This window comes from Camarhynchus parvulus, chromosome 1 (genome assembly GCF_901933205.1).
Source record: "Camarhynchus parvulus chromosome 1, STF_HiC, whole genome shotgun sequence".
NCBI classification, from domain to species: Eukaryota; Metazoa; Chordata; class Aves; order Passeriformes; family Thraupidae; genus Camarhynchus; species Camarhynchus parvulus.
In genome coordinates, this window is record NC_044571.1 from 69,552,856 (window position 1) to 69,565,188 (window position 12,333).

Sequence of the window (12,333 nt, forward strand, 5' to 3'; positions counted from 1 at the left end):
TTGTATACAGTGATTAGAATTTAGTGCTAGGTAACTTTTACTTTTTGGGGTGTGGCTTTGCAGCAATAAAAAGAGTTGATGTTTTATTAACATCCAATAAATAGGTCTCCCAGTATTCCCAAAAATCCAGAATATTATAGTGTGCTCATGCATAACATCTTTCTTGCAGTTATCTTTGGGAAGTACCAGAGGTGTTCAGAGCTTTTGATCAAAAGCTGCAGATCTTGGAGCTATCAGATAGGCATTTCTTCCATTTATTGCTGTGTGTTGCTGGAGTTCACAGAGGCTGCAAATGGAATGGGGTGAATTTTAATGTTTGGAGCTTTGTAACACATGGTGAAAAACGGTCCTTTTGGCAAAGATTTTTAGCTGATGTAAAGGCAACACCAGAGATGGAAGAGGAATGTTCATTTTCCCTCCATTTTGGGGGGAATTGCAATATGAAACAAGTAAAGGAGTGTGCAGTCCAAAAAGGAACTGGAAAACAAGGTCTGTGTTGTCTTGTTTCACATTCTGTCATATGTTTTTCTCCCTTTCTAATAATCAATATCCTCCCAAACTTGATGACATTTGATGACCTAATGTATTCATCAGGCGAGCGGGGAAAGAGTGAACTTGATCATCTCTAGACCCCTGAAGTCGCAGACAGTCAGCATTATCCGAGACACCGGGACTCACAACAGCAGCTCACACCAACACCAGTCCCAGCAGCTGTTTCACAGCAGACCTAACTCACATAAGGTTGGTGCTTCTCCCTCTGAAAGGAAAAACTACCGGTTTACTCATGTGCTGGTGTGGGTAGCAAGGCAAAGCTAGAAAAAAGGGTTATATTATTTTTTTATCAAATTAATAAAAAAATGATGATGACTTCAAAGTTCTCAAGTCCTGCGTCACATGTGGAATAGGAACAGAAGATACACAACAGGTTTTCAGTATGTTTCTGGATTTGCTGACTACAGTGAAAGAAGCAAGTTCTGTGAGTTCATACAGCTGTAGTTGTTAGACCTTGTCTAAGACAGTGGCTGGTACTCCTGCATGGAAGGGCTGTCATTCAAGACTGTTGTACTTTTTGTTGCTCTGTGCTGGCTGCATCCAGGAAAGACGTGAGATGCCCACCATCCAGCATATAAAGAGCATGTTGGAGGGATGTGCCATCTCCTTCATGAGTCAACAGTCCTGGATGCAAGGCTGCTGAGTCTCAAGCAGGGAAAGAAAGGCAAAATGAACAGACTTTCATGAAGCTAGTATTATTTGGAAGACATGCTAAAATAGAGCCTGTGCTTGTAATTAGAAAAATGCAACTTCTCACTCTGAAGAAGTTGACTTTGTGAAATAATTGTGATGTTGACCGTGTCAACAAATCCACCTTTCCACCTGTCCACTCTATTTGCTTTACTATGGAGCGTCATATACTTCTGTTGGGATAACTAGCATGCATTGATAGTATTTTCTTTTAAAAGTGAGGATCATTTCAGAAGAGAACAAATGAGGCCCTAGGAAGGTTGTTTGCCTCCTGAGGGATAAAGGTGAGGCTCCTGAATACCATGGCTACAGCACTGGGGCATACCCACACCATGATTCGTTTGTTGATGTCAGAGCCTGAGGCAAGTTTGCATGTGCCAGCATGAGCTGTGCTCTTACAACAGTTGATCCAAAGTTGGGTGAGTGGATTTCCCTCATGGATCAATGCCATCTGTGGGCTCTTGTAAAACTGGAAGTCCCATGTAGCAGCAAGTGAATGTTTCTTGTATTTTGTATCATTTATCTTTCTCTCATTAACCCGCAGTTGGCTTTGAAGCCTTGTGGCTTAAAATATGTTTATATGATTGTGTGGCAGCAGCCAGGCCTGAAGCCCTAGAAATGAACTGTCTTTATAAGCTGTGGTGTGTTTACATATAGCTACTTCCATGATTAATGTGTATGTTAGGAGCAGGGACAGTCAGGAGCACATGGCATTGAAGGTCAAAGAAGACAATGTTCTCATTTTCCAAGAGAAGGCAGGAGAGTATATACATATATACATTTTGAAGAATATCCCAGGTTATTTCTTTCATTATTTTGGACTCCTTGCAAGTATTCTGTCAATTTAAGATGCTACTACAGGTATATGTGCAGTGGTTTGAATCTTTTACTTAATAACCTGAGGGAAAGGCTTTGGCAAATAAAATTTACTTTGATTTAGATTTAGATCTTTTTGTATTGAGGAGAACTGAATACAGGCTGAACTTCATCATTCAGTTGTTGGAAAATTTAATATAGGATCTCTTCTTGTTTCAAGCTTGAGTCTTCATTATAATCATTAGGGAGGCTGCCCAAGGTACCCATTACAAGCCATTAGTATCAATTGGCCTTAGTTTGTACTCTGGGATGTTCTACATACCAGCTGCAAAAGAGAACATGATGCATAAGGGCTTTAAAGAGTCTCTTACTGTCATCATGAAAACACATATTTTCATTTCTTAAGAGCTTCTTTGTAGTTCTGGGGCATATTCTACTGACAAATGAAGTGCTGATGTTTACCAAGACTTTAAAAGATTTTTATCTGGTTTTTCTCCATATGGTTTTTTAGTGAGTCCTAAAATATAGCCTCTTCCAGTGTAGGATATAAAGAAAAACTAGAGTGAGATTTCAAGATAGACCTTTATAGGCCTTCTATCTATGCTTAATATCTACATCCAGGGGGTTTTTGTTGGTGATTTGGGGGTTTTTTTGGAGGGGCCAGGGATTTGACCTAGAAGAAATCCAGCCAAATCTGGTTTCTGATACTTAGTCCTTTTAAACTGTTCTGTTAAAGTGCCAAAGTGTGGCTTTGGGGTGTATTTAGTTGGTTTGTTCTGGTTTTCAGTTTTGGTTTGCTTGGCTTTTTTCCTTAGTTTTAACAATGTTATTTATCCTTATTAAACAGGATCTCTCCCAGTGTGTTACATGCCAAGAAAAGCACATTACTGTGAAAAAAGAGCCACATGAATCTCTGGGAATGACAGTGGCAGGAGGTAGAGGCAGCAAAAGTGGCGAACTGCCCATCTTTGTGACAAGTGTGCAGCCTCACGGGTGCTTGGCGAGAGACGGCAGGATTAAACGAGGTGGGGTTTGCCTTCCCTGCTGGCAGGGCTGCCTCTGGTTGCTTTTTGATCACTATGTTCTCTGGAGTCAGGTGGTATCAAAAAATCTTCTCACAGATGTAGGAAAATGCTTATGGATGCTTTTCTTCATGATTTAGTAATGGAAATACAGTATTTGGTGTTGCACTTTCACCTTTTATGGGAAGGGGATGTTTACAAGTTGATAGCAGGGGAAGTGGATAAGATCAGGAAATGTATGGTTAAATTCTTTAAAGCTGATGATATTCCCCTGAGCTGAGGGTCTGCTGTAATGCAGACACATCCTGTTTTCATGTGTGATTTAGTGTTTTGTACCGCATCTCTGCCCAAGGAATTTCTGCTCCCTGGTATAATGATGAAGCTCTGATGACAGGCTACAGCTCACCCACACAAAATTTGCCCCAGAAGCTACATCAGTGTTAATCCTGGTTCCCAAAAGCTTTCTTATCCTCTGCAACACCTGTCCTTGTTCCCTGGCTTTGTAAAAGAGAATGAAGAGGCAGAGATTAGGCTCAGCATAGATGAAGGCAGTCCTGCATAATGGATAGCAAAGCATTTGATGATTAAAACGTATTATGTCATATGTGAATCAGAGACTGCCTATGGGATCTCTGTGATTCACAGTTCACAGAATTACAGAATGTTTCAGGAAAGAAATTTAGGGAAAAAACTTCACAGATTGTACATTTAAAAGAACAGTGTGGGAGCATCTTTCTATGTTTCTGAGAAAGGGAGATTTACACCCACACACCAGCAGGTATGCTTTCTTTTTCTGTACTACTATGAAAAACACACTTGATAGAACAATCACTATTGTTCTTTCATTGTGTAACATTAAAGTGGCCACAGAAGCTACTGGGAGGAAAAACCTTTCAAAAACTGAGTCTCATACCAAATGTGATCCAGGTGTTTGCACTTTTACTCTGTTTTTTTCTGGCTTTCATTGGTGAGATATTGTGTGAAAAAGGAGTCTGCCACTGCACAGTTAATAACATTCTTGTTTACATCCTGGGGCTTATTAAAAAACATAAAACTAAAATTGTGGAAATATTTTTCTGGCTTTGATATTTTCCAGATTAGCTTTGTAGAGATGCTTCTTTTCTTGCTTTGAATTAACTGAGTTTTGTACCAAACTTTCCAGTAGTTTTTGAATTCCATTTTCTTCTCCCAAGTAACAAGTTATTAAAACCAGATGAATTAAAGCACTCTGTGGAACCTCACCTGTCTACAATAATTGGTTACTTTGAGGTGCCTGCGCTGTTCCTGCCATCATTCTTCTTCACTTTTAAAGTTAGGGTGAACCCAAGATACTCATCTGGAAACAGTTGTGTCATGGCATCTGCAGTAGCAGTTGCAGCCAAGCTGATGAGGTACTTAAGTAATTTCTATCTCAGATTTTTAGGGCATTCTACATAGGAGTCACAGTATTTGGTGCCTATGTGGAAATAAATTGCACTGATCCAACTTGATAGAAGCTCAATACGTTAAGTTTCAAACTCACAATATAAAGGCTTCAGAGCTCCTAGTCTATTAGTTCAGACTGTCTCAGGTCCAAAGATGGACTGAAACTATGGAATGAGACCCTGGCCTGGGAGGTGCTGTGGTTGAGCAGGACTGTCGGACTGATGTGCTCTCCCTCGCGGCTTTGTACAGGTGATGTGCTGCTGAACATCAACGGGATTGATCTCACCAACCTGAGTCACAGCGAGGCCGTGGCCATGCTGAAGGCTAGTGCTGCCTCTTCAGTAGTTGCCCTGAAAGCCCTGGAAGTCCAGATTGTAGAGGAACAGCCCCAGGCTGATGAAGAACAATTGAGTACCATCAGTGAAAATGAATACGATGCCAGCTGGTCACCATCTTGGGTCATGTGGCTGGGACTTCCAAGGTACAGAATTAATTGATTAAGTACTTACTTAGCTGCTTCAAGCTAAGTCCTGTAAGAGACATAAAGAAGCAGAGACCTGCATGGTTGCAGCACATCTGCCCTTATTTCTACCTGGCCATCTTGGCTGTATTCAGTTGGTAGTGTGCTTAGAAAGTGGGCTGTGAACAGAAGCAATGTTTCCTTAGGAAACTCAAAGATGAATAGACTGGTTTTATCCCTTCACAAACCGTAGTAACAACCCATGTGGAGTCTTCTGTTCAGACACAGTTCATCTTTTTTATTGTTTTACTGTACTGTGACTTTCTATAGAATATCTAAAATCAGAGAAATTACTAATAAAACCACCAAGTATATATCCATCTGTCTCTTTGCTAATCCGCTGCCTAAGTTTATGAGGCCAAATACTTAACTTCAGAATATTGCATCAGATTTTGGCCATTCTGACAGACTCTTGACATGTCCTGTGCCAAGACTGTAGCTGTGTAACTATAGGCTCACATTGTTTTGTTGTTTTTTTTTTTTTAAGAATCCACTCCATCTCTGCCAAACACAAAAACTCTTAGAGATTTGCAGCAAGCTCCCTCCCCTTAACTACTCTGCAATCTGCTGGACATCACTTCATTTGTACTCCTCACTCTCTCGAGGCTGCAGCTATAATCTCATTTTGGCATCACTTGTTACCAAGAAGAGCTCCTTCTGCAGCTAGTAAAGTTGTTAACTTTAGTCAGGGCATGCAGGTTAATTCTTTTCCCTCTGATGGATTTACCAGATCTGTACTTCAAGTGTAAAATCACAACACGAACCAGACAGACTGGAAGCAGAGTGCAGCTGAAGATAACACAGCCATGCATTGGCCCTCCAGAGGTTTCACTTTTTCTGAGTTTAACTGTCAATTAATTTATCTTCTAATTAAGTATTAATGAGTAATCTCAATAAATGGCTTTCAGTTTTGGTAAATATACTTCCTTTTCATGCTTTAGCAGCAGTTTATTTCCTACCTAGTGGTTTATTTCTTTCATGCTATAGATGCCATGTGTGCTCCTAACATTATGCTATGCATTGTGCTTTAAAGCAATGCCAAACAACCGTAAAGAACTTGGTATCTTCTTACTGAAAAGTTAATTTCTATGTCTGTTTATTTTTTAAGTTACAGTTATTGCCAACTTCGCTGGTGAGAATTAATTTTCACTAGGGCTGACAACATATAGTTAGTGAAGTGTGATCTGAATTATTTACATTCTGTGTAATAAAATGGTTAGTCATTTATATTTTCATTACTGGTGATGAATCAGTACAGAGGTAATGAAGATCATGCATGGGTTTTTAATTTTTACTTAAAGTAGTAAAAGCTTAAATTGGCTAGGGGTGGAAGACAAATGCTCTGCATTTTTGACTTGCAGACTGAACACATCAGGTATTGATTTTCCACCCACATTGTTGCCACTTGTGGAATCCATAAAATGCAGTTCTGTTACTGTCAGTTTGAAGAGTTAACTGTGTTTAAGTAATTATTCTAGCACTGCATTACTTCTTTTAAAACACTTTTCTGTCTCAAGATTATGGGGTTTTTTTGGTAATTGGTTTGAATATTGCAAAATTACTTTGAGAACAGAGGTCTAATCACCATCCCTCCCCTTCTCTGCCACACTTAGCTCAGTGGTAATGATGAGATAGCAGATGTTGTGCCTACTGTAGAACCATACATGGCTTTTTCTCTTGTTGTCCTGTGCTTCCATTCCGCAGCTGCCTGCACAGCTGCCATGACGTGGTGCTGCGGAGGAGCAATCTGGGGAGCTGGGGCTTCAGCATCGTCGGGGGCTACGAGGAGAACCACACTAACCAGCCCTTCTTCATTAAAACCATTGTTCTGGGAACTCCTGCCTACTTCGATGGGAGATTAAAGTAAGCCAAAGTAGCAACGGGAGAAATAATAAAAATAGTAATAAAAGCAACAGTAATGAACCACTTTTAAATAGTTATGTGCAACTAATTGCTTAAGGAAATGCATCTTGGGCTGCTGGACCATGCAGCCGTGTAGTGCATTTCCCTCCCTGATGAGTGGGATGCAGGGAGGTAACAGAGTGTTTCTGTTGGGGAAGGGGCATCTCAGAAGAGATGGCATCTCCTGTGATCTTCCCCAGCTGTGCTGCTGATGTCACCTGCTGTGTCCCTGTTGAACTCCACTTTAGGCCAAGAGAATGTGCACTGTATATGTGCAGAACTAGCTAGTTTTTGTCTTCCTATAAAACAGCTGAAAGTTAGAGTTTCACTTCTGCAAAGTGGGCAAAACTGCTTTATGTTTTCACACAGCCTTCTGCAGCCACTGGAAACTGATACTGAAGATGGGTGCTGCTGCTTTAATAGAAGGGCAAGAAAGTACATGATAAAGATTTCTGAAAAGATTGCTAAGGACCCAAGTCCCCATGGCATTACCCTGTCATTAGTTGGCAAGAAAGTCACTGCTAAATGAAGCAAGTTGAGCAGAAGAGATGATGGAGCTGGAGCACTTGGCCCACAAGGAGAAGGCTTCAGGGGCAGCCAGCAGCCCTTCCAGTACTTACCTGGAGATTGTCAAGGAGACAGAGCCCAGTGGTGCAGGGTTGAGAGGTTGAGTGACAACAGGCACAAATTGAACTAAAGAGCTTGAGACTGGTTATGAGGAGAAGCTATTTCCCCATGAGGATGGTCAGGCAATGGCATAAGTTGCATGGTCTCTGCCCTTGGAGGTTTCTGTGACTGCTGGGTAAAGCCTTGAGAGTCCTGGTCAGAGCTTACAGCTGACCTTGCTTGTAGTAGAAGGTTGGGCTGTAGAGCTCCTGAGGTCCCTTTTGACCTTAAAGATTATATGATTTTGCTTACACATTACATTTGGATGCAGCCCCCGAGTTTAGTATCCAGATATTCGTCTTTGCCTGGTGTTGGATTAGTTCAGAACTAGGACTTAAAATTCCCATTAAGGGTTCTCTTGTTCATAAACTTGATTTTTTGTGAAGGTGGTAGTCAAGAATATACAACTTGAAGTTTCATGGCATGATTTTTACATGCAGATTTTCTTACAAAGTGACTTAAGAAAAGAATGTACTTATGCCTAGAGCCTTGACAGTAATTGATTTTTCAGTTCAGTGACTAAATAAATAAATGAAAAAATAACTTGGCTGAACATAAAATTACTTTTTTTTTAACTGTGGAACAGTTTGGATTAAATTAAAGATCTCAGTTCAACTCAAAGTAAATAATTTCAGATTAGAGACTTAATAACTAGAAGTCTTTATACAAATGGAAATTCAAGCATCACTTCTAAGAAGAGTGGAAGAATCATCATGGTCACATTTACCCCCTTGTAACCTATGGAAAATAGTTTCTTGTGTGATAATGTGATCTAGTGCTCTCCCTGTTCCACTGAAAATGTCCTGTTCCACTGAAAATTTGGACTTAAAAACAGGCCATCTACAAGGGAGAGCCCCTTAGAACCTGCACCTGGAGTTATTGTGGGGCAGGTCTCTTCTAAAGCTGTTCTGTTTTGTTTAAATTATCTAAATGTTAGGCTGGAGAGGAAGGGAATAAATAACTTCACGGTTCAATAGTTTAGACAGTTTTCTGCTTACGTGATCTGCCTGGTGTGATTTTATAGAAGGCAAAATGGCTTTCTTGGAAAGGCTGTGGGAGTGAGATGTCATTCAGTGAACTGTAGCACTCTGGTTTGGGTGATGGGGTTCCTTGGTTCAGGAGAGAAGGACTTTTGAGTGCACATTTGACTGGTGTTGGTAACTCTGCTCCCTCTTCCTCGCTCTGCCCTAGGGAAAGCTCAGGAGAGCATCTTTTTGCCACTCATTTTGGTGCCTTCAATACTTGAGAGGATCAGTTTCAGGAGAAGTCCTGTTTGATCTCCAAGTCACATTTGACTACTCTGGGGAATGTCACACACTCAAGTTGCAAAGCAGAGGTGTCTAGAGAAGGAACATGCTTGATACAGAAAGAAATTAGGTGCATTTTTGAAGTTTCTCTTGAGGGTCTAAAAATCAGAACTTAACCCTTTGAGGTAATTTTTCTCAGGGCCAGCAAATGGCACCCTCACAAATTCTGTTACCCAATCCAAAATGCAGAGATGCTGCAGTTGAACCATCTGCTGAGGGACATTTCAAGCCAAATGGTTATATTTGACAAAATCATAAGCCACTGAAAACAAGGTTCTTAGTTGGAATGTGGTTGGTTGGTAACCATATCATCTTTACTTACACCTCCTACAGCAAAGGCATGTTTGGTGTAAATGTGTTATAATCCACACAAACAAACAGAAATGCTTCTGTTATGCACATGCTATCTCATCTTCTCTTGACTCCGTTAGGTCTTCCCAAATATCTCTTCTCATGCTTCTGTAAAGGGCAGCTCTTAATGCAGAACTGTCTTGGTATTAGAATGAAAATAGAGTGGTTTGGGAATTTCCCAGATGAGTTTCAGATTAATCCTAGAATAGTTGGAAGTTGGAAGGGACCTTTAAAAAGTTACCTTGTCCAACACTTGTGCAATGAGCAGGGGCATCTTTCAGTAGTAGGACAGACTTCAAATTGAACTGCTTTGGGAACTTTAGTGACACCTTCCAGCCCGATGCAAAGGAGCAAAGTACCTACCTCCTACCACCCCAGCAGTGCAGAGCTGTTTGTTGGTGTGTGCTAATTACTGCAGAGCAGGTCTCATAATGTGTTCTTCTTTCTTCTTGTGTTTTTTAGGTGTGGTGATATGATTGTTGCTGTAAACGGACTATCCACAGTTGGAATGAGTCATTCTGCACTCGTTCCCATGCTGAAGGAGCAGAGGAACAAAGTGACTCTAACCGTGATTTGCTGGCCTGGAAGCCTCATATAGAGTTGTGGATCACTTGGTTCAAGCAGCATCTTTTTCTAGATAGCTGGCACAAAAATCTCCTCTATCTTTTTTTCCCTATTGATACAGCTGGTTAAAAGCAGGGCCAAAACTGCTGTATTGCTTTTTTACAGGCCTCTCAGACTTATTCTACCTGTTCTGCCATCCTGAAATAGCTATTCCTGTTTGCTATGTCTGTTGCTGACACAAATGCAGATATATTCGAGCTCACAGAGAAACCCCCACTCCACTCTGGCTGTCATTGAGCTTTTCCCATCAGGCTTGTAGGGTCTGCAGAAGAACTTAGCTGTTCTTTGGGTTTCTCTGCAAAGTCCTCAAGTTGTGTTGTGATATATAAATGTAACATTCATGTGCCCTCTCTTCCTGGCAAAGAGAACATGTGTCAGTACCAGAATGACACACCTGTCTGCTGCTGTGAAGCAAAACCTGTTTCCAAAGGTTACATCTCTTCATTTCGTAAACCTTTCCGGTTTGATCCCATATTTCGGACCGATTCAAGTATTCCATCTTACTCATCACAAATTACTTGGTCCCCCAAATTTTTCTTACTTGGCATCAATGTTCATAGAAAAGTAGGAAAAAAGCCTGATATTACTAGAATTTTTATAAAGTGCAATATTTGGACTCTTTGTTAGGAAACTTTAATATATAACAGAGTTTGTACCCTATACAAGAAATGCAGAAGTGATTCCTGTTGCAATGCTGGCAAGGATTCATGTGCCCAAGGTCTCCTTTGAGTGAATGGCTTGCAGTGTTAGACTTTACTTTACAAATGAATGTTTTGCTATGTCAGAGAATTTTGATGAACATTTTTATGAGGATCATTTTTACCGTTTCTATTGTAGTTGTCAGCTCTCTTTATTCAAGTGTGGAAACAATACTTTGACTAGTACTTTCTAAATGAGAGAATTATTTCCAGGGAAAAAAGCAAGCTATTAAGAAACCATATGTTATGGTTTACAGGTGAGCAGGCTAGAAGGAAAGCTCTTTGATTTCAAGTCCAACTGCAAAGTAAGCTGCAAAGTTCACTGTTACTGTCACCTCCTGACAAATGTGCAAATGCCTTGATATCAAATGCTGAAAAGAGCTCTTTTGCATTTCAGGATATTTTTTTTTCCTTTAGAGAGCACCTGCTATTAAGTTGTCAGTAATATTGTTTGTCTTGGATTGTATTTAATATTTTTACAAACCAACCTGTAACTTCTAGACTTTGCCTTTCCATGATATTTGCAGGCTAAGCACCCACTTCTTTAAGAAAAGAGGGGTGGAGCACAGAAAGAAATGTGCTGACCTGGAGCTAACCCTGTGTGTTGTCAGTGTTCTCAATATTTGAAAAGAGCTTCATTTATAAACCAGGTCCCCAACCTGAACTGATTTTATGAATGACCTCTGTATTGTATTATTAATTACCAGAGAATGTATTTGAGAGTCACAGCATATTTCAATTGTGAAGCATGAACTTTATTTTCAAACTTAGCTGGTGTAATATCAGGGCATATTATCGCATGTCATCAATTCCAGTAGCTTTGTTTTCAAAAGAAATGAAGTTACTCTTTTGCAAAAAAAAAAAAAAAAAAAAAAAAAAAAAAGTTAAAAATCTCATATGGTTTTATTCCTCTCTGTAATGTATACTATTGGTTTAATTTCATAAGATTAAAATACAAAAGAATGTCCTCTCCAGTATATTAATGTAGTGTGAGAATCCTTGTTTCTGAAGCAAACACCAAATTTAATTGATACTCTGATTAGGAACCAGTTTTCTCCCATCCCCAGATGGTGTTTAACTGTATGCTTTGCCCTTATGCAGACTTTTTTGTGAAGTACATCTTAGTGTGTAGGCTTTAGGGAAGTTTTTGACATATGTACTAGATTTAGTGGTTTTTATTTTAAAAATTACACTTTTCATTCAAAATCCTGGAAAAATATTTTTAGATTTTTTTTCCTTTTATATGTTAAATGTAGCAAAAGCATGGGTTAGCTTAAACTGTGCAGTTTTGTTTCTGTGTGCTGTAGCTTTTGATCAGAATATCTAAGCGATAAAACTTTGGAATAAATTCACTTCCTGAATAATCTTTCCCCTTTCTCTTGTAGCAGCATAGTTGGGTTTGGTTTTCTGTGCCTTCTGTTTTAAATTATTTCAATATTATTTTTTTCCAAATATTGCTATCTAATTGTATGGTATTAATGAAGGATGAATGAAAATAAAAGTTCATTCTACACATTGTAATAACTCAGAAGTGTCGTCTCACTCTTTGCAAAAGATATAGGGACCTCAGTGCAGACTTGGTTTAAAGTTATTTTTTTCTCTCCTGTGATTTATCATAAATTGCAGTTAGTGAATATGCTATAAGGGTCTGAAGGTATGCTCATCCTGCCAGGGTGACATACCAGCTGTTTAACCATTAATCCCAGCACTGAGAAGTGTTTCTAAAGTGGAGGTAAGATCTGTGCTCTATGGTATTTTGC

At 39.7% G+C, this 12,333-nt stretch overlaps 1 protein-coding gene across 1 annotated transcript in view; it reads left to right on the forward strand.

Annotated features, from left to right (window-relative positions):
* LNX2 (ligand of numb-protein X 2) overlaps positions 1-12,095 on the forward strand; it is a 59,195-nt gene extending 47,100 nt beyond the window's left edge. The window contains exons 6-10 of the mRNA XM_030949016.1: positions 595-741; positions 2,906-3,083; positions 4,755-4,986; positions 6,730-6,888; positions 9,714-12,095. Of these exons, the coding sequence (XP_030804876.1) occupies positions 595-741; positions 2,906-3,083; positions 4,755-4,986; positions 6,730-6,888; positions 9,714-9,849 (852 nt within the window). The 3' untranslated portion in view covers positions 9,850-12,095. The remainder of the gene's footprint in view (positions 1-594; positions 742-2,905; positions 3,084-4,754; positions 4,987-6,729; positions 6,889-9,713) is intronic.
* The last annotated feature ends 238 nt before the right edge of the window (positions 12,096-12,333 follow it).